The following is a 26,500-nucleotide window of genomic DNA, read 5'->3' as shown; positions in this document are numbered from 1 at the left end:
TTAATACACAAGTTTTATACTCATCATCTCAGAACAGTAGAGGGAGCCTTTTCTCCAGTAATGCTAAATCTGAACAGCACTGCGATTTCTATAACTCACTAATTTATTGTCAGTGCCCCCAGAGATGATATCATTTTCTGCTAGAAGTGCCTTCCTGCATTTAATTCACAGCACTGTCACTAAAAGCAAAGATGACTAGCATTATTACAAGTGTTTGTGTTTCTCTAGTATGCCTCACAGGTAACCATATGTAATATAATTTTGTTTATGTTCATGAATGTTTATTATAACACTGATTGTCAGTGTATATGTGTGTTTTCTCTCATTACAGCTGCATGTTTTGGTAAAACGGCTTTCCAATCACCTGGTGACCTCATTAAGAACCAGGATGAATCTGCTGTGATCATATGTACACACAATATACCAAACTATGAACGTATTCTTTGGTACAAAAAGGACATCATGGGCTTCAAGTTCATGGGGTTTCTTAATCTCATATATGACAACCCTGAGTTGGAATTTAAAAACAAGATCAGTCTTGATGGAGAACACGTTTGTGCATATTTCACATATGCAAATCAGAGAAAATACTACCAAAAAACAAGGCACTCTGTGTTGCATGTTTAGGTAGACTTATAATCTGGTGTTTAATTAAAGTAATGTGTTTGTTACATTAATAAGATATTAAGAGCGCTGGCCACTTTAAGAGTTTGGAATGAGCAATGAAGTTGAGGCTAATGCTTTCACGCAGTTCAGTGACGTGAGTGTTCAGTTTATGCAGTTCAGTAAAGTTGACGAGAACAATAAAAAGTAAAATAATAAGTAAGTACGAGTCCTCTTTACAGACGTAACACTCTGGTAGAAAATTACGGTTAATTTTCCTGCTGAATTATTTACTTAGGTCAAGGTCTACATCAGCATAAATATGTATGTTTGAAACATTTATTCACTAGAATATCTGAGATCATTAATTTATGAGTTTACTTGTTTTGTATATAAAGTGATTCAAACACTGATTAACAAACCTGGAGACAAACTTTCTTCACAGCATGGTGTGCATGGCAGGAAATTGCAGCAGTTTGTAGGAAGTGCCAAGGGTCCATAATAGAATTTGTTAAGTAGGGGAGGTAGAACACTCATAGAATTATATCAAACCAAGCATTTTTCCCCCCACAGAGTATTACTCCAGTCTAAATCAACATGTTCAGAGTTCTCCTTGTCTTGTTGCTTTGGTTTACAGGTAACTATTTTATATTAAATAATGCTAATGATTTCATAACACAGTTACTTACAATTAGTGATTGACCGATATGTGTTTTTTGACAGCCGATGCCGATATCTTGGAAAGCAGGGTGGCCGATGGCAGCATAATTTGAAATCACGAGTTTAAAGTTTGTCGATCGCGCGTCTCCAGTGAAGCTGAACTCTCCTCCTGTCAGCATTCAATTCGCACAGACCGACCGTCACGCAGAGAACACGCGATCATGCAGGATGCAAATGCACACTTCACACAACCTCACAGCTGGATTCGACTAAGCTTGCAAACCGTACTATCTGATTATTAGACAGACTTCTATCCGTATTAGACAGAGCTGTTAACGACTACAACAGCGAAAAAGAGGGATAATTGTGAGCACTGTGTGGTCAGGCACCGCCGCTCTCAGCGCCATCAAAATAAAAGTCCCACCTCGAATGCATCGGCCAAACAGGAAAACTTATCGGTAGATGCCGATATTTAAAAAATACCAAATATTGGCCGATATATTGGCCTTGGCAATATATCGGTCGACCACTACTTACAATTAAGTATAATGTGCTTTTTATTTCTTTTTACAGGTTCTGTTGTTAATGGCAGTGCTAATCAAAGCTCCTCAAATCTAATTAAATCTGAGAGAGACACTGCAGAACTTGTATGCGCACACAGCATACCATCTTACACTATGATCTTCTGGTACAAACAAACACTCGGCCGTGACTTCATATTCCTTGGATATATCTGGAATAAGAATTCTTACCCAGAGGATAATCTCAATAAAAAAAGTCCACTTGGACAGAGATGGAACCAAGAATGGTTCTTTAAAAATCCTCCAACTTGAAGTTGGTCTACACAGTGTGATGAGCAGTCATGCCACAATACAAAAAGCTCTGAAAGCACCAGTGCTGCACAATTAACCACAGCAGCTCTTTGCACCTGCTCAAGGGCTTGGTTAAATTTCCCGCTAATATTTGTATCCTTCTGTGATGGTAGCAGTCATGTGGTCTAAATATCAATACTAAAAACTGTGATTTAAACAATATTCATTTCATAAAATATATTTACATTTATTTACAGTGATATAGTTCAGTAATCTTAATTAGAACAGCATGGCTGTGAATGTATGTTTCTCTAATACACATTTAATATACTGTATTAAATATCATCTTACTGAGACATATTATTGGGAGATATAGAGTAACATCTGCATTTTATTTCTGCTTTGCTGTTATAAAGATCTCACTGAATTTCATCACAAGCTATTATAATATTTCATCTTAATTTTTGGCCATATAAATATCAGCAGCTGCATCAAGTTGCATATTCATGCTCAGTGTTACGGGGCAGACAAGACGTGCGGATCCATGTGCAAGCTTTATTCACAGGCGTGGTCAGAAACAGGCATGGAGAAGACAAGGCAAGGGCAATCCGGTAAACTAGCGAGGGTCAGTCGATGGCAAACGGAATCCAACAGAGCGAGACAGAAGAGCAATCCAATAAACAGTCCAAGGTCAAAAACAAGAAGGCAAGGAAACACAACGACTTGGACAGGGTACAGGCTAAACAATACTCGGCAGAGAATGGTTGTTTGAGTGAGTGTTATATAGTGAATGTGTGATTGATGACAGCTGTGTGCAATCAGTGCAATGGTTGATGGGATATGTAGTCCGGGATGACATGCAACAGTTTGTGTTGTGCGAGAGTCAATGTAATGAAAGGGTGACCTCTGGTGGTGATTGAACGGAAGTCCATGGACAGGATTCGTGACACTCAGTTTGTGCCTTTGAATAAAACTGAGATACTTTTCCTTTCTACAGTTTCATCCTACAGTGTATGCGACATAAAAGCCTGATGTATCAAATATGATACTACAAAAAAAAAAAAACCCAAAAACAAACAAACAAACAAAAAAACATAGTGTCTTGCTAAAACTTTGTATTGAATTATTGGAGCACAGCTTTACACTCTTTACACAGAGTTTACACATTTATATTTCTCTCTAGTCAACATTCACGGTAAAAGGACTGTATAACCTATGATGTCACATCCTGTATAACAGAAGAGTTTGAATGACCAAGTTTGGGACTCAGTCAGTGCTGCATTAGAACTGAACATGATTACAATCTTTATTTCACTGATTCTGTTACTGTGCTGCAGCCAAGGTCTCCAAAATGTGCTAAAATTATCTCTGTAGCAACTGAAATACAACAACCCTTTAAAACTTATGTTTTTGTATGTATGCTTCATTTATGTATGTTTTTCTTTTAATATTCACAGGCACTGTAGGTTGGAGTGATGTTGTACAAGAACCTATTCTTTGGAAAGCAAAATGAGTTCTGCAGTTATGAACTGCATACAAAATAAGGGTGCTACCTACTATCTGATGTACCAGCCTGGTCTCATGGTTATCCGTAGGTATTAATACGTAACATTTGCAAGCACAAAACATACACTTTTGTACGTTTTTATTCATGCTAAAACGTACAATTTAGACGTATTTCAATGTTTAAAACGTACAAATCGCTACGTATTTTTAGCTAAAAAACGTAAAAATATTTTAAAACTTAAAAATACCTTTTATATCATCAAGATATTCGTATCAATGCATTTTTATCATTTTATTAATACGCAATTTTGATTTTTAGACCCTTTAACCTACCCCCAAACCTTAACCTACCTATATAGCAAATATAAAACGCAAATGACCGAAATATGCAGGAAAATAACCATTTTAGTAACAATATAGCATTAAAATATTTTTATAGACGCTAATTCCACTCCTACCTATAAACCTAAATATTTATGTAAAGTATAAGAAAAACATGACAGACAGATAAATGCAATACAATCATTTATTTATTGCAAAAATGTCAAAAGCAGTACCAAAAGTAATCCAAATGACGATGCGTTGCAGCCGCAGTCCTCTCTGGCGGAATACAGTAGGTTTGTGTGATCCAGAGCAGAATTTGTGTTGATAATCGCTGAAAATATTATCCAGATAATTTTCCCGATCCACTCCGTGAACTCGTGAAGGCACGCGCGCATCATTCAAACACAGAAACACGGCATGTCGCAATCTGTGACGAATGCAGGCGAGAGCCAATGAGCTTTTGATAACCCTGCCGTAAAACCTGTCGTTTGAAGCGGCAACATTTGAATTTGTAAAGAGCGCATCAGTCAGCGCGGGCTTTGCTGCTCACGGTCACTAGACTCGCTGCTCGGGATGGAGAAGCAAGCAGATTGCCAAAAAAGGCTTGGATTTGGGTCTGTTCTTCGCAGTCCTATGAATTCGGAAGATTTGGTCAAAAAGATTTTCATTTCGTAATTAAGTTGCGTTTTTGGTGTATTTTATAGTTCTATTGTCAGTCACAGCATGTCGGAGAAAACACCTTTTGTGGCCCATGGCAAAGTAAACATTACATGACAAGTAAATGTTAAACAATTGCAGAAATGTTATTTATTTTAAGGTTTAAAGTGAAGTCGTGTTTAACATTATGTAGGCATATTCTTGGAAACGACCTGGCAGCAGAAATCACAACAAAACGAAATGTTATCATTTCATAAGTAAATGAGTAAACAATTTAATAATGCAATTGAAAACAAGGTAATTAAAGACTTAAGATTAAAGACCCATCTCTTTAACCTGGCTTACACATAACACACTAATACGTTTCTAATATTCAAATCCATTAAAGGATTGTTAGGCTGCATTAATTAGGACAACTGGAACCGGGAACACTTCCATTAACACCCGATGTACTTGCTACATTGTTAGAAGAATGGCATCTATGCTAATATTAGTCTGATTCTCTCTTATTCCGAGGTCACCGTTGCCACCAGATCCAGTCTGTATCCAGATCAGATGGTCACTGCAGTCACCCAGATCCAGTACGTATTCAGACCAGATGGTGGATCAGCACCTAGAGAGGACTTCTACAGCCCTAAAAGACAGCAGAGACCAGGACAACTAGATGAGCCCCAGAAACAAATCCCCAGTAAAGACCTTATCTCCTAGACGGCCACCGTGACAAGACCACAGGAACTGTGATTCCTCTGCACAATGTGACTTTGCTGCAGCCTGGAATTGAACTGCTGGTTTTGTCTGGCCAGAGGAGAACTGGCCCCCCGACTGAGCCTGGTTTCTCCCAAGGTTTTTTCTCCATTCTGTCACCGATGGAGTTTTGGTTCCTTGCCGCTGTCGCCTCTGGCTTGCTTAGTTGGGGACACTTCATTTCCAGCGATATCGTTGACTTGATTGCAAAGATATTATTTAAACTGAACTGAGCTGGATGATGACATCACTGAATTCAATGATGAACTGCCTTTAACTGAAAAATGTGTGTTTTCTATTGTCATTTTGCATTATTGACACTATTTTCCTAATTAATGCTGTTCAGTTGCTTTGACACAATCTGTATTGTTAAAAGTGCTATATAAATAAAGGTGACTTGACCTGACTTGACTAATTCATATGACAACTAAAACCTAATAAAATTAATGCCGCGATTTCAATATTCATAAGGATTCATTTTTAGGTGTCGTCAATACGTCAGTTTTGTACTTTTAAATGCTAAAAATACGTAAGTACTTGTATGTTTAGAGGCTGAAAATACGTCACTATTGTACATTTTAGTGCCTGTAAAAACGTACGTAAATGTACGTTTTATAGAACCAAATTTTACGTAAAATACATACGAATTATCATGAGATCACGTTGGATGTACTGGTACAAACAGCGTCCAGGAGAGAATCTCATACTAATCACTAATGCTTATAGAGAGCCAGTATTTGGAGCTGTTGATAAAAACAAATTTGGAATGCAAAAAAGTGATCCTAAAAACTGTAAAGGATATAGAGCCAGATGACAGTGCCCTATATTTCTATGCAGTGATTGAACATTCAAAGGCTGTGTGAGGTGTGTCAAAGGCTGGAGAGTGCTGTATAAAAACACTATTGCATAAAAAGATCAGCATTAGTCAACAGGTGGCAGTCTGGTATAACCAATGCACTGTACTGTATAAGAACCGTTGATACAGGTGTAAGCCGAACCGATAAGGAATATTCCCAGGTGGAATTTATGTCAGTCTATAGACAGCTGATAGCTGATAACCACAGAAAAGGATGTTGACTTTGACCTCAGTTTGTAGAAGATTTTAATTATAATTATAAAGGATTTAATTAAAAAGTTCTTCTGAAATTAAACGAAACCAAGATCTGTATCACATCCAGATGGAGGTGGCTTTACTTCCTGCCAACATTTACCAACTACTGAATTAAGATACAGTAACATAAATGTTTCTTGGTGTGTATAATTCAATTGTTTATCTACAATTGGAGGTTAAAAAAAACTAAAAAATTTATAGATGCATTTTCCCCCCAAGTTGAGAATAGCTGAGATATAGCTGACATCACTTCCTCTCACTCATGTCATTAATGCACAGCAGAAGCACTTGGAGAAAGAAATCAAGATGAACACATTCCTCAGTGCATCTGTATGCATAATGATATTTACAGGTAATAACAACAAACAAATCTGCATTCCATACATGGATATATCCTGTTTTACACTGGTATACACTGTTTTTGTTTTCTCCACAGCTGCCTGTCTTGGTAAAACTGTTCTCCAGACGCCTGACAACCTCATCAAGAATCAAGATGAATCTGCTGTGATCATGTGCTCTCACAAGATACCAAGCTATTACCAAATATTATGGTACAAACAAAGTCCAGACATGTTGGGCTTAAAGTTGATGGGATATCTTAATTATGATGCTGAGAATAAAGAGCCTGAATTTGACAAGAAGATCAAATTGGATGGAGATGGGAGAAATGATGGCACTCTGATCATCAGCAACCTCACACTGACTGACAGTGCAGTGTATTTCTGTGCAGCATATTACACAGTGCTCAGAATCACCTCTGTCTGATACAAAAACCACTTTTAACCGGCTTACTTCTGTGAAAGGCATATTTATTTCTCTACACACCTGTGGGTTTTGATTCAAGGCCAACACTGAACACAATAGGTCTAACAAATGTAGCAAATAATGAAGCAAAAAGAAAAAAAAAAAGAAAAAAAAAAACATATTTAGTCTAAAATAATTCTGTAATTACTTTGTTGTAAAACTAAAAACTGTTTTGTTGCACTAATAATTTCGCCATTGTGTGTCCTCACCCTGTCCTTCCCACTTCAATTTCACTTTAACATTCAGTCACTTGTAGGCAATTTTTGAATTAAACATTTTGCTCATGCATGATAATGATGTCACATCCTGTACTGCCAACTAAAATGTTTATCATCACAGATCATGATTTAACCCATCCAGCCTCAACGTGACACGATGAGGAGCATTATTCTGTTCATCCTGTTGCTACATTGGAGCCAAGGTATTCAAACTCAATCTCCATGACAGACAATATAAATTAAACTATATTAGAAACCAAAAGTTCAGATTAATACATAAATATCTTAGTTTTCTTCTCTATATTTCAATTTGCAGGCATCAATGATGTTTCACAAGTTCCAAGTGTTTTAATGGCAGTAAAAGGGAGTTCTGTTCAACTGAACTGCACACATAAAAAGGATTCTTGTTTGTCCAGATGTACTGGTATCAACAGCGCCCAGGACAAACTATGACTTTAATCGTGTTCACAAGCACTTACACCAAACCAGAATATTGTGATTTTGATCCAAACAAGTTTTCAGTCATTGAAACTGTTCCAGAGAGTGGATCTCTGACTGTGAACAATCTGTTCTGTTCACATGAACTGCACACACAATAAGGGCTCAACATACAGACAAATGTACTGGTTCAGACAGCACCAAGGACAAACTATGAGACTCATAGCATTCACAACCTCTTACACCAAACCAGAATATGGAGATTCTGAGCTGGATAAATTTGTGGCCAATAAAACGGTTGCTGAGAGTGGATCTCTGACTGTGAACAATTTCCAGCCGAATGATAGTGCCACATATTTATGTTCATTAAGTGAATACACAGTGTATCAAACTCAGGGGAGAGCTGTACAAAAAACAGGTGTCTTAAAATTAGAAGTAAGCATTGATCAACAGGTGGCAGTGTGATTCAAGAAATTTTCTGCCCACCTACAATACAAAACCAAAAAAAAGCTGTTTGCATAAGAGATTTTAATGAATGATGAGGAATCATTATGACTGCCCACCTTCTGTAAATCAAAAGCATGCACAGTCTGAGTTGCATATCAGTTTTGATATTTATACACAACTCATGTGCAGTTTAAATATTCTTTTCCCCATTTTATTCCTCTTTTCTCCCAGGTTTTACCAGTTAGGGCCCAATATAGCTTCCTCCCGCTGGTGCTTTTAATTCAAAGCAGAAGCACTTGATGAAAGAAACCATGATTAACATATTCAATAGAGTATCTGTGTTACTAATGATGTTTACAGGTATTAAACAAATATGCACTAAAATAACATCATACAGATTGTTTTATTCTAAATGTTACTATACACATCTGTTTTTTTTTTCTTCCACAGTTGCCTGTCTTGGTAAATCTGTTCTCCAGATGCCTGATGACCTCTTGAAGAATCAAGATGAATCTGCTGTGATCACTTGTACTCACAAGATACAGAGCTATGAACGAATACTATGGTACAAACAAAGTCAAGACGTGTTGGGCTTCAAGCTGATGGGAAACCTTTATTTTAAGGTTGAAACCAGTGAGCCTGAATTTTTAAACAAGATCAAACTGGAGGGAGATGGAAGAGATAAAGGCAATCTGCTTATCAGCAACCTCACGCTGACTGACAGTGCAGTGTATTTCTCTGCAGCATATTACACAGTGATCAGAATCACCCCTGATACAAAAATGGCTTAATTCAGTAAAACGCATATTTATGTTCCTCCTCACACCTGTGGGTTTTGAAGTGCAACAATGTTAGACGAGTCATATGAATAAGCACATAGATGTATTAGCATATTAATTGTTTTGACAAAACAACTTAAAACATATCTAATATATATATATATATATATATATATATATATATATATATATATATATATATATATATACAGTGGGTACGGAAAGTATTAAAGTATTCTTATATTCTGCATATCAGGTCATAAACACACATATTTAGTCAAAATACAATTATGTTCATTATGTTTTGTTGCAAAACTTGCTACATTATGGCCAATGTATTAAAATAGTCTCCATAAAAGAAAAACCCTGTAACAGATCGGCCAGGCTCCACCACCACCCAATCACAATGATCCCTCTCACCTGAGTTCTGAGCACCTGCACCTGTCACTAATCAAGCACCTCATTAACCAGCCTGCATAAAAGCACACACCTCAGACACCCTCATTGTCTGGTCTTGTATACACGTAGAGGACTCAATGACTTTGCGATTGCTTCCATTTGAATACTTCCTGCATTACTTACCTCCTGTGTTCCTCCAAGTGTCTCCTGTTCCTCCTAGTTCCCGGATCGCTGAGGTGTATGCTCCTCCTGTGTGCATTCCAGCTCCTGTACAGACAAAGACTCTGATTATTCCACTCATCATATCCTTTGACCTGTTCCATGAACTATTCACTCCCCATATCATCATCTGGATCCTACACCTGTACTCTCTGTGACCTAATAAAAGTGTTTGTAAATATTAACCTGTTGCATCAGACCTCTTCTGTTACAGAAGACCGGACCAACACCGACGGCACAGATGAGTCACTCCGATACGGTCCAGGAGCTTGTAGACTCACTACGACAAGTTCTACGTAATCCACCATCACCATCACCACCCATCACCTCCTCCATCCCAACCAGCACTTCGCCTACCGTCATCGCTAGTCCCATGGCCCGACTGGCGCCTTACTCTGGCTCGGCGGAGGAGTGCAACGGATTCCTCCTCCAGTGTAATCTCATTTGAAATGCAACCTCAATCATATCCCACTGACACCTCAAAAATTGCCTTTATTATCTCCCTGCTAACAGGACCTGCGTTGCAATAGGTGGAAACGATCTGGGCTCAGGCCAGCCCCGTGATTCAAAATCTGCAGAACTTCATGGTGCATTTTCGCTCATGGGTACCTAGGACCGACATATTGGACCCTGCCTTAATGTCTGAGTTCCATACTTCCTGCATTACTTACCTCCTGTGTTCTTCCTAGTTCCCGGATCGCTGAGGTGTGTGTGCTCCTCCTGTGTGCATTCCAGCTCCTGTAAAGACAAAGACTCTGATTATTCCACTCATCATATCCTTTGACCTGTTCCATGAACTATTCACTCACCATATCATCATCATCATCATCATCATCATCATCATCATCATCTGGATCCTACACCCGTACTCTCTGTGACCTAATAAAACTGTTTGTAAATACTAACCTGTTGTGTTAGACCTTTTCTGTTACAAACCCCTTGAAACTGTTTTATTTTTATGTCCCTGTCAATATTTCAGTTTGAGTTATCAGTGATGTTTCATAAATTCCAAGTGTTTTAAAGGCAGTAAAAGGGGAGTTCTGTTCAAATGAATTACACACACACACACACAATTACTGTTACAAATTATGACACTTAATGTTCACAACCAATTTCAAATGTGCAAAGTGCAAACTCCATATTCTGCATATAGAAAGAGCTTGTTCTACTGCAAAAGTACATGTCAAACACTTTAGTTTGAGTGACGAATGTATAATCAACCTTTAGGACTGATCCTTCAATTTCCCTTATAGATGACATCACTTCCTCCCTCTTGTGCCTGTACTTCATAGAAGCACTCACTTTATTACAAAGAGTTGACACGATGAACACTTTCCTTATCAGATCTGCATGTCTGTTGTGGCTAACAGGTAATAGTAAAAAATATCAAATGATGATTAACTGTGATGCAAATGTTACAAACAATGCTATCTTTCTCCATGGACAGTGGCAAACCATGCAAAAACTGTTCTACAGAGTCCTGATGACCTCATAAAGAACCAAAATGAACGGGCTGTTATCGTCTGTTCTCACAATATACAGAACTACAACCAAATGCTGTGGTACAAACAGGGTCAGGACATGCCTGGACTCAAGTTGATGGGATACCTTTATGGTGATGAGAATATAGAGCCTGAATTTACAAACAAGATCAAATTGGAGGGAGATGCAAAGAGAAATGGCACTCTGACTATCAACAACCTCACACCACAAGACAGCGCAGTGTATTTCTGTGCAGCATATTACACAGTGAAATAGACAATGAAACCTTAATACAAAATCTCTCTAGTCTGTGCTTCCGCATCAGCTCTGCCTCACCTGCGAAGGGCTCAGGGTTTGATTTGCTGCCAATATTGAGGTGAGATCATGTTGCCCTGTATAGTCTTGTTAAATGACTATAAATGATGATTTTATATATACTGTACATGTACAGCAGTTTCTAAGAATGTCTGAGGAATCTCATGTGAGAACAGAAATATCCTACCACATTTTGACCACATGCAGTCAATCAAATTAATACACAAGTTTTATACTCATCATCCCAGAACAGTAGAGGGAGCCCTTTCTTCAGTAATGCTAAATCTGAACAGCACTGCAAATTCTATAACTCACTAATTTATTGTCAGTGCCCCCAGAGATGATATAATTTTCTGCTAGAAGTGCCTTCCTGCATTTAATTCACAGCACTGTCACTAAAAGCAAAGATGACTAGCATTATTACAAGTGTTTGTGTTTCTCTAGTATGCCTCACAGGTAACCATATGTAATAGTATTTTGTTTTTATTATTTGTAATGATAATTATATGTATTTGTTTTACACTGATTGTCAGTGTATATGTGTATTTTCTCTTATTACAGTTGCATTTGATAAAACTGCTTTCCAGTCACCAGGTAACCTCATAAAGAACCGTCTCGGTTATGTATGCAACCCTCGTTCCCTGAAGGAGGGAACGGAGACGTTACGTCAGCAGTGACTGACGAATTGGGATCTCGCTTGAGAGCCCAATCACATTTGAGTGTTAACAAAACAAGCCAATGACTGTTGGCGTGCAAGCTTTGCATCACGCACCCCGCCCCACAGCGCGGGTATATAAGGAGAGCACGTACAGTCGCACATTCAGTTTTTCGCTGAGGATCCGAGACGGTGTGCCTCGGCCGTACAGTGGTGGTACAGCAACTGTGGTGACGGGACGAGGGTTACATACATAACCGAGACGTTCCCTTTCAGTCAGTCACGTTCGACGTTACGTCAGCAGTGACTGACGAATTGGGATCCCTATGGAAACGCCACTATTGCTGACCCCCTCCAGTGCCCTGCGAAAGCCGGCAAGTCCCCCCACGCCAGTTGGGGCGGAAGATTGGACAGGGTTTAGGCAGAGGTATCCACCACTGCCATTCCACACAGTGGGATTTTGGATAACACTGGGAAAGCGTACCCAAGTAGGGGAACGCTACGGAAGCCACATCCTGCGTATAGGAGGTATCATGTGGAAGTTACACATATGGACTGGTCATCGGGCAGTGCTTCATATGGAGAGTCCCTGCGGTAGACTCAGCCTGCCTTGGGTGAGATCACTACGCAGCAGAGATGGCAGAGAAATCTCTGCTACCGAAAGACACGGGCTTACCATGAGGGAAGTCGTACTGTGGAAGAATACACATGTGGGATCACCCGAAGGGGGAATCACTACACACGGGCACATAGCCCAGCACAAGGGCTGACCTTGGGCATACACACGAGTGCTGGACCTGGCGTCTGGCATCTGGCGCGCCACCACGTCTGACCGCCGAGGGTGTGGGAGGAACTTCAACAGGGTTCTCCAAAAGGGAATCTGACTGAGAAGCACTTAAGTGCACATATCCGGTCTGTAGAGGGGAATGGCGCAGCAAGCGTGATTGACACTGAGCGGGTCCGGTTTTACTGACCATCTGAGGTAAGTACATGAGAGGACACAGGCTCTACACGGATATTATAGAATCTCACAAACGTGTTAGGTGTTGCCCAGCTGGCAGCTCTACAGATGTCTGCTATTGAGGCGCCCCAAGCCAATGCCCAAGAAGATGCCACGCCTCTCGTAGAGTGTGCTCTCACTCCGAGGGGGCACGGTAAACATTGGGCCTGGTATGCTAAGACTATAGCCTCCACTATCTCTGAGATGTCCAGTTGGGCAAGTCTTTGGGCGAATTCCAAATGGCTTTTTTGCACTCTTCAAGGGCACTTCAGGAAGGGGACGCCATTTGTAGGGATGTTCCAAACGAAAGTGAGCAACTGAATCCCTTCACGAAGGGCCCTTCCAGAAGTCCGTTAGCAAAGGGAACATGCGATGGTCACTTCACGGAAGTGATTTCTGTTTGTGATCATGTGATCTTCAGTTAGGAGATCTTGCAATGCATTTTAAAGCAAAGTTGGAGTTGATTTCGACTTCACATACAAACGTAAGTAGGATAAGCTGATTAAATTTGTCTTTATTTTAATGTGATACAAAATATTTTTTGTCAGTGATAGAAATATGATTTAAGACGGTAGTTTAAGCATGTTTAGTTTGAAAAAGTTTAATAGTAAATAAGACACAGTGAGACAATATTTACATAAAATAATAATAATGAAAATAAATATTTATTTGCAACAACTGATGGAGTGCTGAATGCTGCATGCACACGCAGCGTTGTCAAGGTAACGTTTGGTCAGTCATCCCTTCGCCAAGGGAGTTCCAAATGCTAATACGAGACAGTAATGCCCTACACCCTTAAAAGAACACACTTCAAAGGGCTCTGCCCTTCGAAGGGAGTAGGGCATAGGGATGCTCACTTCTGTTTGGAATTTGCCCTTTGTTTGGAGACAGCCTTTCTCTTCTGCTATCCTCCAAAGCAGACAAAGAGCTGGTCTGAGGTCCTGAAGCTCTGCATCTGGTCCACGTAAATGCGCAAAGTGCCGAACGGAACAGAGCAAAGCGATGGCTGGGTCTGCCTCTTCCCGGGGCAGCATTTGCAAGTTCACCACCTGATCCCTGAAAGGCTTGGTGGGCACATATCTGGGCCTGGGTCTCAGGACAACGCAAGAGTCAGCCGGTCCGAATTCCAGGCCCGTGTCATCGACCGAAAATGCCTGCAGGTCCCCCACCCTCTTGACCGAAGCCAGTGCAGTGAGGAGCACTGTCTTTAGCGACAGAAACTTAAGCTCTACTGACTGCAGGGTTTCGAAAGGCTCCTCCTTCAAGGCCGTCAGGACCGAGGGGAGATCCCAAGAGGATACCAGGTGGGGGCACGGAGGCGTACCCAAGTAGGGGAACGCTACGGAAGCCACATCCTGCGTATAGGAGGTATCATGTGGAAGTTACACATATGGACTGGTCATCGGGCAGTGCTTCATATGGAGAGTCCCTGCGGTAGACTCAGCCTGCCTTGGGTGAGATGACTACGCAGCAGAGATGGCAGAGAAATCTCTGCTACCGAAAGACACGGGCTTACCATGAGGGAAGTCGTACTGTGGAAGAATACACATGTGGGATCACCCGAAGGGGGAATCACTACACACGGGCACATAGCCCAGCACAAGGGCTGACCTTGGGCATACACACGAGTGCTGGACCTGGCGTCTGGCATCTGGCGCGCCACCACGTCTGACCGCCGAGGGTGTGGGAGGAACTTCAACAGGGTTCTCCAAAAGGGAATCTGACTGAGAAGCACTTAAGTGCACATATCCGGTCTGTAGAGGGGAATGGCGCAGCAAGCGTGATTGACACTGAGCGGGTCCGGTTTTACTGACCATCTGAGGTAAGTACATGAGAGGACACAGGCTCTACACGGATATTATAGAATCTCACAAACGTGTTAGGTGTTGCCCAGCTGGCAGCTCTACAGATGTCTGCTATTGAGGCGCCCCAAGCCAATGCCCAAGAAGATGCCACGCCTCTCGTAGAGTGTGCTCTCACTCCGAGGGGGCACGGTAAACATTGGGCCTGGTATGCTAAGACTATAGCCTCCACTATCTCTGAGATGTCCAGTTGGGCAAGTCTTTGGGCGAATTCCAAATGGCTTTTTTGCACTCTTCAAGGGCACTTCAGGAAGGGGACGCCATTTGTAGGGATGTTCCAAACGAAAGTGAGCAACTGAATCCCTTCACGAAGGGCCCTTCCAGAAGTCCGTTAGCAAAGGGAACATGCGATGGTCACTTCACGGAAGTGATTTCTGTTTGTGATCATGTGATCTTCAGTTAGGAGATCTTGCAATGCATTTTAAAGCAAAGTTGGAGTTGATTTCGACTTCACATACAAACGTAAGTAGGATAAGCTGATTAAATTTGTCTTTATTTTAATGTGATACAAAATATTTTTTGTCAGTGATAGAAATATGATTTAAGACGGTAGTTTAAGCATGTTTAGTTTGAAAAAGTTTAATAGTAAATAAGACACAGTGAGACAATATTTACATAAAATAATAATAATGAAAATAAATATTTATTTGCAACAACTGATGGAGTGCTGAATGCTGCATGCACACGCAGCGTTGTCAAGGTAACGTTTGGTCAGTCATCCCTTCGCCAAGGGAGTTCCAAATGCTAATACGAGACAGTAATGCCCTACACCCTTAAAAGAACACACTTCAAAGGGCTCTGCCCTTCGAAGGGAGTAGGGCATAGGGATGCTCACTTCTGTTTGGAATTTGCCCTTTGTTTGGAGACAGCCTTTCTCTTCTGCTATCCTCCAAAGCAGACAAAGAGCTGGTCTGAGGTCCTGAAGCTCTGCATCTGGTCCACGTAAATGCGCAAAGTGCCGAACGGAACAGAGCAAAGCGATGGCTGGGTCTGCCTCTTCCCGGGGCAGCATTTGCAAGTTCACCACCTGATCCCTGAAAGGCTTGGTGGGCACATATCTGGGCCTGGGTCTCAGGACAACGCAAGAGTCAGCCGGTCCGAATTCCAGGCCCGTGTCATCGACCGAAAATGCCTGCAGGTCCCCCACCCTCTTGACCGAAGCCAGTGCAGTGAGGAGCACTGTCTTTAGCGACAGAAACTTAAGCTCTACTGACTGCAGGGTTTCGAAAGGCTCCTCCTTCAAGGCCGTCAGGACCGAGGGGAGATCCCAAGAGGATACCAGGTGGGGGCACGGAGGATTCAGCCTCCTCGCGCCCCTAAGGAACCTGATGATCAAGTCATGCTTCCCAACGGACGTCTACTGCACCGTGATGTGCTGCGATAGCAGCAACATACACTTTGAGGGTGGAGGGAGACAGCCATCGATCCAGCCCTTCTTGCAGAAAGGAGAGCACGACCGCAATCAGGCATCTACGGGGGTCTTCCCGCCGGTAAGAACACCAATCGACGAACAGGGTCCACTTCAGCGTGTAAGCGCTCTAGCTAAAGTGATGGTGTTTACTTCCGCTGGGGGTAGACCACCTAGAACCTGCATGTCCCATCCAGAGACCACACGTGGCGATGCCACAGGTCTGGGCGCGGGTGTGAGAAAGGAGATCCTTCCTCAGAGGAATACGCCAAGGAGGGGCTGTCGCGAGGAGCATCAGTTCTCGGAACCAAGTCCGACCGGGCCAGTATGTTGCTACTAAGAAGACCTGCTCCTGGTCCTCCCTGACCTTGCACAATGTCTGTGCAAGAAGGCTCACTGGAGGAGACGCATACTTGCGTAGGCCCCGAGGCCAGCTGTGTGCCAGTGCATCCGTGCAGAGGGTCCCCTCGGACAGGGAGTAGAACAGCTGGCAGTGGAACGTGTCCGGAGAGGCAAACAGGCCTACCTGAGCATCCCCAAGGCGTCTCCAGATCAGCTGGACTGTCTCGGGGGGGGAGTCGCCATTCTCCCGGAAGGACGGGTCGGCGTGAGAGATCATCGGCTGCACGATTGAGCTCGCCTGGGATATGAATGGCGCAAAGCGACCTCAGATGCTTCTGACTCCAAAGGAGGATATGGCGGGCGAGTTGCGACATGCAACGGGAGCGTAGAACGTCCTGTAGGTTGGTCTGCACAACGGTCGCACTATTGTCCATCCGGACCAGTACGTGCTTGTTGTGTAGCAGCAATTTGAATCGGCGCAGAGCAAGCCACACTGCTAGCAACTCAAGGCAATTGATATGCCACTGCAGACGAGGCCCTGTCTAGGTGCCCGATGCTGCATGCCCGTTGCACATGGCCCCCCAGCCTATGGCAGAGGCATCTGTTGAGACAACAACATGCCTGGACACTTGCACTAGGGGAACTCCCGCCTGAAGAAAGGCAAGGTCTGACCACGGGCTGAAGGTCAGGTGGCAGGACAGGGTGACTGAGACCCAGTGAGTGCTGCGTTGCCATGCCCATCTTGGGTCGTGAATCCAATGCTGAAGTGGTCTCATATGAAGCAATTTGAGCGGTGTGACAGCGGCAGCGGATGCCATATGCCCCAGGAGCCTCTGAAACTGTTTCAGTGGGACCTTCCTTTTGAGCTGAAATGACTCCAGGCAGTTCAGCTTTGACTGAGCACACTCCACTGAGAAGCGTGCTGTTAGATTGACAGAGTCCAACTCCATACCGAGAAAAGAGATCCTCTGCACGGGGGAGAGTTTGCTCTTTTCCCAGTTGACCCAAAGCCCCAACCAGCTGTGGTGGCTGAGTACCATGTCCCTGTGTTCGCACAGCGGTGCTCGAGACTGGGCCAGTATGAACCAGTCGTCGAGGTAGTTGAGAATGCGAATGCCTCTTTCCCTCAACGGGATGAGGGCTGCCTCCACGACCTTGGTGAAGACACAAGGCAACAGGGATAGCCTGAAGGGGAGGACCTTGTACTGAAATGCCTGTCCCTCGAATGCAAAGTGGAGAATCGAGACATGAAAGTACGTGTCATTCAGGCCGATTGTTGCAAACCAATCGTGAGGACTAACGCATTGGAAAATGTGTTCCTGCGTTAACATCTTGAATGGGAGCTTATGGAGAGCCCAGTTCAAGACACGCATGTCCAGATTGGCCGCAACCCACCGCCTTACTTGGGTACAAAGAAGTACGGTCTGTAAAACAGTGTCTTCAACATTGGCTGGAGGGGACGGCTGTATCATATCCTTCACCAGTAGGACTACAATATCTGCCCTCAGGCCAAGAGCTCAAGCCTGGGGGGACGCCGGGCGAATTGAATCGCATAGTCGAGTCTGATGGTCCAGCGAGCCAGCGAGGCGGCCTGAGAGGCACTAGTCAGGCCTCCAGAGACTGCAAGCAGGGTCAAAGGGACCACAGACGTACCTGCAGTGAGGCAGCGTGGTGGAGCACATGGACCTGACTCAGAAGGCACAGCATCCCGGAGTAGGGTCTGAGTGTGCGGTGCAACACTTACCTGGCTCCCCGGTTGGGCAGGGGGCACGTGAGAAGGCATAGCATCCACGAACCGGGCCCTGCTGCCCGCTGGCGAAAGAAGAGGGGGATGAGAGTGGCAAGGCCTAGCGTCGCACACTGCCATCCATGTCCTCTTGTGACTCAGAGATAGAGGAAACTGCTCCTTACTGCACTGGCCATAAAGCCTGTGGTGGAACAGAAATTTAACTTAAAAGGTTCTCTACCCGGCCCTCCTCCGGGGGAAGAGCAGCTCCCTCCATCTCTGGGTCACCCATCTCAGGAGTGGTTTTGCCCACTGATTGGAGATTTTAACAGTTGCTGAGATGGGTGGCGTCGTCTCCCTGCAGGGTGCTCGGTATCACGGTTGAGCTGGCCATGCTGGAGCATTTTTATTTTTTTGCCACAGAGGACAGACGCCCTTGGTGACGAGCAGGCTGAGGGGCAGCCCATAATGGCTGGTAGCACATTGGGGCATGCTCTTGATAGCCTTAGCCTGCTTCTGGACTGCGGAGAACTGCTGGGCACAGTCCTCAACAGTGTCGCTGAAAAGGCCACCTTGTGAGATGGGAGAATCAAGTAAGCACACTTAGGTGACAACTCGCACCTCTGCAAGGTTTAGCCAAGGGGGCTTCTGGACCAATCAAGTGGACATTGTTTGGCCATCATGGTGAGTCATCGTGCACAGTTCCTGCATCAACTCAGAACTACCCTTGTGCATTTTGAGTGCTTTGGCGTGATAAATTTCAGGGTGGCCATCGCATGCATGGCAGACAGCCTGTCCAGCAACACTGCAAGCCTTAGCAACCAGAGCTGCTGTTATCTTACAGATGCTGGACGGGACCTGCGGACAACACCACCAGGTGGCAGCACTCACAGTCCTCAACAGTGTCGCTGAAAAGGCCACCTTGTGAGATGGGAGAATCAAGTAAGCACACTTAGGTGACAACTCGCACCTCTGCAAGGTTTAGCCAAGGGGGCTTCTGGACCAATCAAGTGGACATTGTTTGGCCATCATGGTGAGTCATCGTGCACAGTTCCTGCATCAACTCAGAACTACCCTTGTGCATTTTGAGTGCTTTGGCGTGATAAATTTCAGGGTGGCCATCGCATGCATGGCAGACAGCCTGTCCAGCAACACTGCAAGCCTTAGCAACCAGAGCTGCTGTTATCTTACAGGTGCTGGCAGCACTTTGCAGGCATACACCACAACTGCATACTCCACCTGGGGAATTCCCACAAACCCCTGACCGTCCCACCATCAAGGGTAGTGAGAGAGGAAAAACTTTAGACAGATTTTGGCATATTCGGCCTCCCATACTGGCACTGCCAGTATTTGCCTCCATGCTGCCAAAGCTTTTCATGCACCTCCGGAAAGAAAGGGGCGGGGTAAGACGATTAAGCCCAGGCATGCGAGGCAATCTACCGGCCACGATCACTTAGAATGAGTCCAAGAGTGCAGCTGCCCGGGCAAGCATGGCTACCAACTCTGAATCCGATTTAGCAGAAGCAAACACCACATAAGCGGGCATAATAGCCCTCTCTCCAATGCAGCGATCGACATCTGAACCTCATCTAGACATGACAAGCACCCAGGGGAACGGTCGCTGTACGGCGTGCAGGAATGTTTGATAAGCCTGCAGCGTGCACAATGCTGAGAAAAGCTCTTTCAGTAGCGACCACCGCTGACATGCCGTCACACCAACGCTCTCTAGAGGGCTTTCACCTGGTTCGTTGCTTACACACTCGAACGATGATTGCAGAGCAAAATCATGAGAAACGCTCGGCTCCGAAGCGAAAAGCTGAATGTGCGACTGCACATGCTCTCCTTATATACCCTCGCTGCGGGGGTGGGTTGCACGATGCAAAGCTCACACGCCAACATTCATTGACTTGTTTTGTTAACACTCGAAGGCGATTGGGCTCTCAGACGAGATCCCAATTCGTCAGTCACTGCTGAAGTAACGTCGAACGTGACTGACTGAAAGGGAACAATATAAATCTGCTCTGCAAGCTTAGGGGTGGGGGAAAAATTGATACAGCATAGAATCGTGATATTTTCCGCGGCAATACTGTATCGATGCACGGACGCCAAGTATCGATCTTTTATTATACTATTATAAAAGTAGAATAATAAAAACAATTTCTTAACTATCCACTAGATGGTGGTGTTGAGTTTTTTTCTGGTGAGGTCAGCTGGGTCACCTTCAGCATGCAGTAAATTAGTAAAATAAAGAGGGTGGCATTGCGGAAAGTTATCAGGAAAGCCCCGTCCGCGTTTAAATCAGATGTATGGACTTACTTCGGATTTGTAAACAAGGAGGGGATGTAAGTAGGGATGCACCGAAAATATAGGCTACATATAATAATAATAATATATATGGCACGCCGCATCGCGCCCTGCCCGGCAGTGTTCAGTGCGCAGGTTTCACTCTCCTCGTCACTGCTCGGTTTGACGCTCCGCTCAATATTCCTATCTATGAATGTGCGTTCTGCTCGTGTACTGCTCATGCTCATCAGAAAAGCAAAGTCCGCTCAAATAACGCGCTGACAGGAAATTTCTATGCAGTATAGGCCTACTTGTTCCGGTTTGCAGTAGCACTACTGTGCTGTAACATGGTGTAGGCTAGTTCAGCTGTACTGGGCAAAAGTGTTACCAATATTAATATACATTCTGTCCAGTTTTATTTGTGTTACTTTCAGTAAAAGTGTGGTTATTTTATTGGCTTGTGCTTTTTTAAATTCAGTATCATTAAAATTGAGTTAAATTTAAAAAGTCTTACAAAATTACTTTATATTATTTAATAAAATAATAAATAATCATTACAAAGCAGTTTCGGTTTTCGGCCAAGTGCATCCAGAATTTTCGGTTTCCGTTTCGGCCCAGAATTTTCATTTCAGTGCATCCCTAGATGTAAGACTACATGTTTTATTTAATTTAATTAAAATTTAACAGTCATTTACTTTCAAATGCCCCAATTGCTGAATGGTCTGCACAACTTTTTAGTACAATTTCAAGTTGCACTGTTCAAAATACCTGTAGTAGCACAGCAGTGCATACCCGTTTACATTTAATTAAGGTGGACTAGATTAGACTGTAATACAAATAGTTGAGTTTGCCAGGTGCATACAACATTTATAACAGGTTTTCATGAAAGTGTCGGTCAGTTTGTCTGCTTGACAATCCCATTTTGCACTGCAACAATACAACTGAAGTGAGATAAACAAACTGAGAAATGTTTCTTTTTAGTTAAAACAGATGTTGTCAAAGTTTTCCTTTGGGGAGAAATTTGAAGTTGGAAAAAGGTCATAAATTGCAATATATTAGGGTGACCATACGTGCCATTTTCCCAGGAGGCGTCCTGGCCAGGATTTCTATATTGCCTAAAATATCTAGGTTTTGACTTTGTTTGCGTGTGCAGACCGATCGGTGTATGACATCAAAGTACCATACAGACGGTTATGCTTTCGAAATGCTCTCGAGGTACTTTGATGTCAAACACTGATCGGTCTGAGCCGCACTGCTTTTAAGTCGAACACACCTATATGTACGCGTAATTGCATCACTTTGACCATAGATCCCACCTTCTCACACGCCATGATTGGTCCATTATGTACAATGCTTGCATGTTATTGGTCAAACTACTTTTCGATCATTACCTTCAGCAAGCATGAAAACAGGAAAACAAAGCCAAAACTAATCCTGGCCAGGACGCGTCCTGGGAAAATGGCACGTATGATCACCCTACAATATATCGCAGAATATCGCAATATATTTAAAATCGCAATAATATTGTATCGTGACACAAGTATCGTGATAATATCATATCGTGAGGCCTCTGGTGATTCCCACCCCTAACCAAGCTATGACTATATTCTTTGGTACAAAAAAGACATGGGCTTCAAGTTCATGGGGTTTCTTAATCTCATAAATGACAACCCTGAGTTGGAATTTAAAAACAAGATCAATCTGGATGGAGATGGAAGAAATAATGGCACTCTGACTATCAACACCCTCACGCTGAATGACAGTGCAGTGTATTTCTGTGCAGCATATGACACAGTGCTCAGAATCACCTCTGTCTAATACAAAAACCCTACTGTGATATGAAGCTCATTGGACCCAAAAACATTTATTTTCCACAAACTTACACATTAAAAACTAATACAAGAGATATGTTTCAGAGATATGTTTGGTGCACATATGCTGTGAAAATAATATAAATAATAAGGTTCCTGTACCATCAAAGAGAAATAATGACATTCGTACAAGTATATCACCACATTAATAATAGCAAATTGTAAAACACTAAAGAACAGTTTTGTGCATATTTCACATATCAAATCAGAGAAAATACTACCAAAAACAAGGCACTCTGCTAAAAAGATATGGTTAATTTACCTGCTGAATTACTTTAGGTCTACTTAGGTTACTAAGGTCTACATGCATAAATAAATAAATGTATGTATATATATATATATATATATATATATGTTTTGTATTTAAAATTATTCAAACATTGATTAACAAACATGGAGACAGACTTTCTTCACAGCATGGTGTGTATGGCAGGAAATTGTAGCAATTGCAAAACCTCTGTAAAGGAGGCGCCAAGGGTCCATAATAGAATTAGTTAAGAAATAGGGGCGGTCAGGTGTCAACACTCAGAGATGAGAAATGATATCAAACTAAATCCCCCCCCCACAGAGTATTACTCTAAATCAACATGTTCAGAGTTCTCCTAGTCTCGTTGCTTTGGCTTACATGTAACTATTTTATATTAAATGATGCTAATGATTTAATAACACAGTTACTTACAATTAAGTATAATTCACTTTTTGTTTCTTTTTACAGGCTCTGTTGTTAATAGCATTGTTAATCAAAGCCCCTCAAATCTAATTACATCCGAGAGAGACACTGCAGAACTTGTATGTGAACACAACATACCATCTTACACTATGATCTTCTGGTACAAACAAACTCTCAGCCAGGCACGTGCACACATAGACATAAAAGGGGACTTGAGCACCTGCCCTTTTTCTTCCTCGAGAGAAAGTGCCCTTTTTTTCTGGGGAGTGTCTTTTTTTTTTTTTGATAAATTAATATATGTATAGCTATATGTGCACCCGTGTGTGTGTTTCTGTTTGAGCACCGCTTTCCCTGTTAAACTAATAAAATATCTAAATTTCAGGTCGGGTTGGGAAATGTTGAGACTGTCGAGTTCCGACACCCCTCCGCGCAGGCGCAGCACAGCAGTGTAGCACACATTGATCGGCACATGCACATCAGGCAGAGAGCTGCAAAAGTGAAGCCCTCCCTCCCTTTCCAGTTGTGTTTTGTGTTTGTCTTGGTGTGGAGGTGAGTGGTGATGAACAAAAGACTAAAAGCTACCTTAGTAAAAAAAATTTACAGCTAATTACCCAAAAGACAAAGGCAATTATAGTTAATTTGTATTGCTAACATCCATGATTCATGAGAGCTACATGATTCAGTTCACTGCATGATTCAGTTTATTAAAATGCATTTAGAATGATCACAAAATTCAAGATATTGGGGCAGAAATGTATATATTTACATAATTTCATATAGTTAAATCAGTATCATGAGAAGACTGATGTTTTTTCCACCAAAAAGCAGCATGATTACAAATGTGATATTTATTTTATACAGCAGTTCAATAAACAAGAATTTAATATTAAGATACTTACATTTTAGACACAATATTGACTGTTTTTGGTATATTTAGCCAACAAATATATTTCCAATTTGCATCTCTGAGCAACATGACGGTGTTTCGTTCCTGAATGAATCAACCGTTTAAATGATTCGGTTCAGTCGCAATGACTCACTTATTAAGTGACTCACTTACTGGCGGTTTTAATTTCACATTTTTTTTTTTTTATATAATTTCAAATATCAGTATTCAACGTTTTATGTTTAAAATATCAAAACAGTATGAATGCATTTGTAACTGCAGGTTAAATACATTCATGTCCTGCATTAAACAGTGTGTAAATGCATCTAAATGACCCTTCTAATGCAGCTTCTGTGTCTTCTCTGCATTGCAAAGATGGATTTTGTCAATACTGATTTCATTTAAAAGTTAAAAATCTATTTAAACTTATTGGAAAAGATTGAATATGAAGAATATCAAACATTTTAGGAGTCAGCTGTCCACGGCAGTCCTTAAGATATCAGCACAATAACACACTCAGCAAAATATCATCTAATTATCATTATCAATAAAATCCCAGAAAATATTGAGATATATTTTTTGTCAATATCGCACACCCCTAATATATTTAATGTTTAGATTAGAATTTTTTTTTAAATAAATATGAGAAGTGCCCTTTTTTCCACTTGAGCCCCTGCCCCTCAAAATGTCTGTGCACGTCCCTGCTCTCAGCCATGACTTATCATTACTGGGATATACATGGAATAAGAATTCTTTCACAGAGGATAAAAAAAATCAATTGGACAGAGATGGAACCAAGAAGCTAATACATTCTTAGTGTAATTGTGTCTTGCTAAAACATTATTATTGAATTATAAGAGCTCATCACAGCTATTTACATCTGATGTACTGGTACAAACATCATCCAGAAGAGACTATAAAACTCATAGTAATCACTAATGCTCATGGAGATCCAGAATTTGGAGATAAAAACAAATTCGATACTCAAAAAAGTGATCCTAAAAGTGGATCTCTCACGGTAAAAGATCTAGAGCCAGATGACAGTGCCATATACTTCTGTTCAGCGAGGGAACACAGTGTGTCAAACACTGGAGAGTGCTGTACAAAAACATTATTGCATAAAAAGATCAGTGACAGCATTAGTCAACAGGTGGCAGTCTGGTACACGAATACTGTGGTACAAACAAAGTCAGGACTCATTGGGCTTAAAGTTGATGGGAGACCTTAATTATGATGCTGAAATAAAGAGCCTGAATTTGAAAACAAGATCAAATTGGATGGAGATGGGAGAAATGATGGCACTCTGATTATCAACAACCTCACGCTGACTGACAGTGCAGTGTATTTCTGTGCAGTATATTACACAGTGCTCAGAATCACCTCTGTCTGATACAAAAAACACTTTTAACCGGCTTGCTTCTGTGAAAGGCATATTTATTTCTCTACACACCTGTGGGTTTTGATTCAAGGCCAACAACACAGTAGGTCTAGCAAATATAGCAGAACGAAAGAAAGAAAAGGGTTTAGATTATGCATATTAGGTCATAAATAATTATAATTAAGTATAAAATAATTACAAATGAATTAATTATTTGAATTAAAAATAAAATAATTATATAATTGTTTTGTTGTAAAACTAATAATTGTTGTGTTGCACTAATCATTTTTGTCTGTGTAAAATGTTTTGCTCAGGCATGATAAAGATGTCACATCCTGTACTGCCAACTAAAATGTTTATCATCACAGATCATGATTTAACCCATCCAGCCTCAACGTGACACGATGAGGAGTATTATTCTGTTCATCCTGTTGCTACATTGGAGCCAAGGTATTGTAGTGAATCAGCTCATGGGGAAATATGAATAATTAACCATAACTAGTTATAATTAACTATTCATATATTAGATCCACTGTAGATATTTAGCTGACCACTCAGGGTCAACTGTCTTGTCAATTCTAAGAACGTTAATTTCCTGGTTAAGGGAAATAACTTTCTTACTGTACAATTCTATAAGCTTGTAACATAAATCTGCATGATTATTGACTCCGGTTATGAGTAAACACTGAACACGTCAAGTGTGATACAAGTAAGGTTTTATTAACTACATAAACACTTAAACTAGTCTAACATACTACATAAACACATAAACTGGTCTAACATACACATACACACACACACACACACACATACAGTTGGTATAGGAAAGGGTTAAAGTTTAACTCAGCATAGAAAGAGGCATAAAGAATTAATTTTATGAAACACTTTGCATATTCAACAG

At 41.9% G+C, this 26,500-nt stretch overlaps 1 gene segment (V, D, J or C); it reads left to right on the top strand.

Moving 5' to 3' along the window:
• The first annotated feature begins 6,728 nt into the window (after positions 1–6,728).
• Positions 6,729–7,182, top strand: LOC107586873 (Ig kappa chain V-IV region-like). The segment is given in 2 exon segments: positions 6,729–6,769; positions 6,854–7,182. Coding segments are annotated over 2 exon segments (342 nt in total).
• The last annotated feature ends 19,318 nt before the right edge of the window (positions 7,183–26,500 follow it).

This window comes from Sinocyclocheilus grahami, unplaced genomic scaffold (assembly GCF_001515645.1).
Source record: "Sinocyclocheilus grahami isolate Dianchi unplaced genomic scaffold, SAMN03320097.WGS_v1.1 scaffold86.1, whole genome shotgun sequence".
Classification (NCBI taxonomy): Eukaryota; Metazoa; Chordata; class Actinopteri; order Cypriniformes; family Cyprinidae; genus Sinocyclocheilus; species Sinocyclocheilus grahami.
This window is presented reverse-complemented; position numbering and strand designations above follow the sequence as displayed.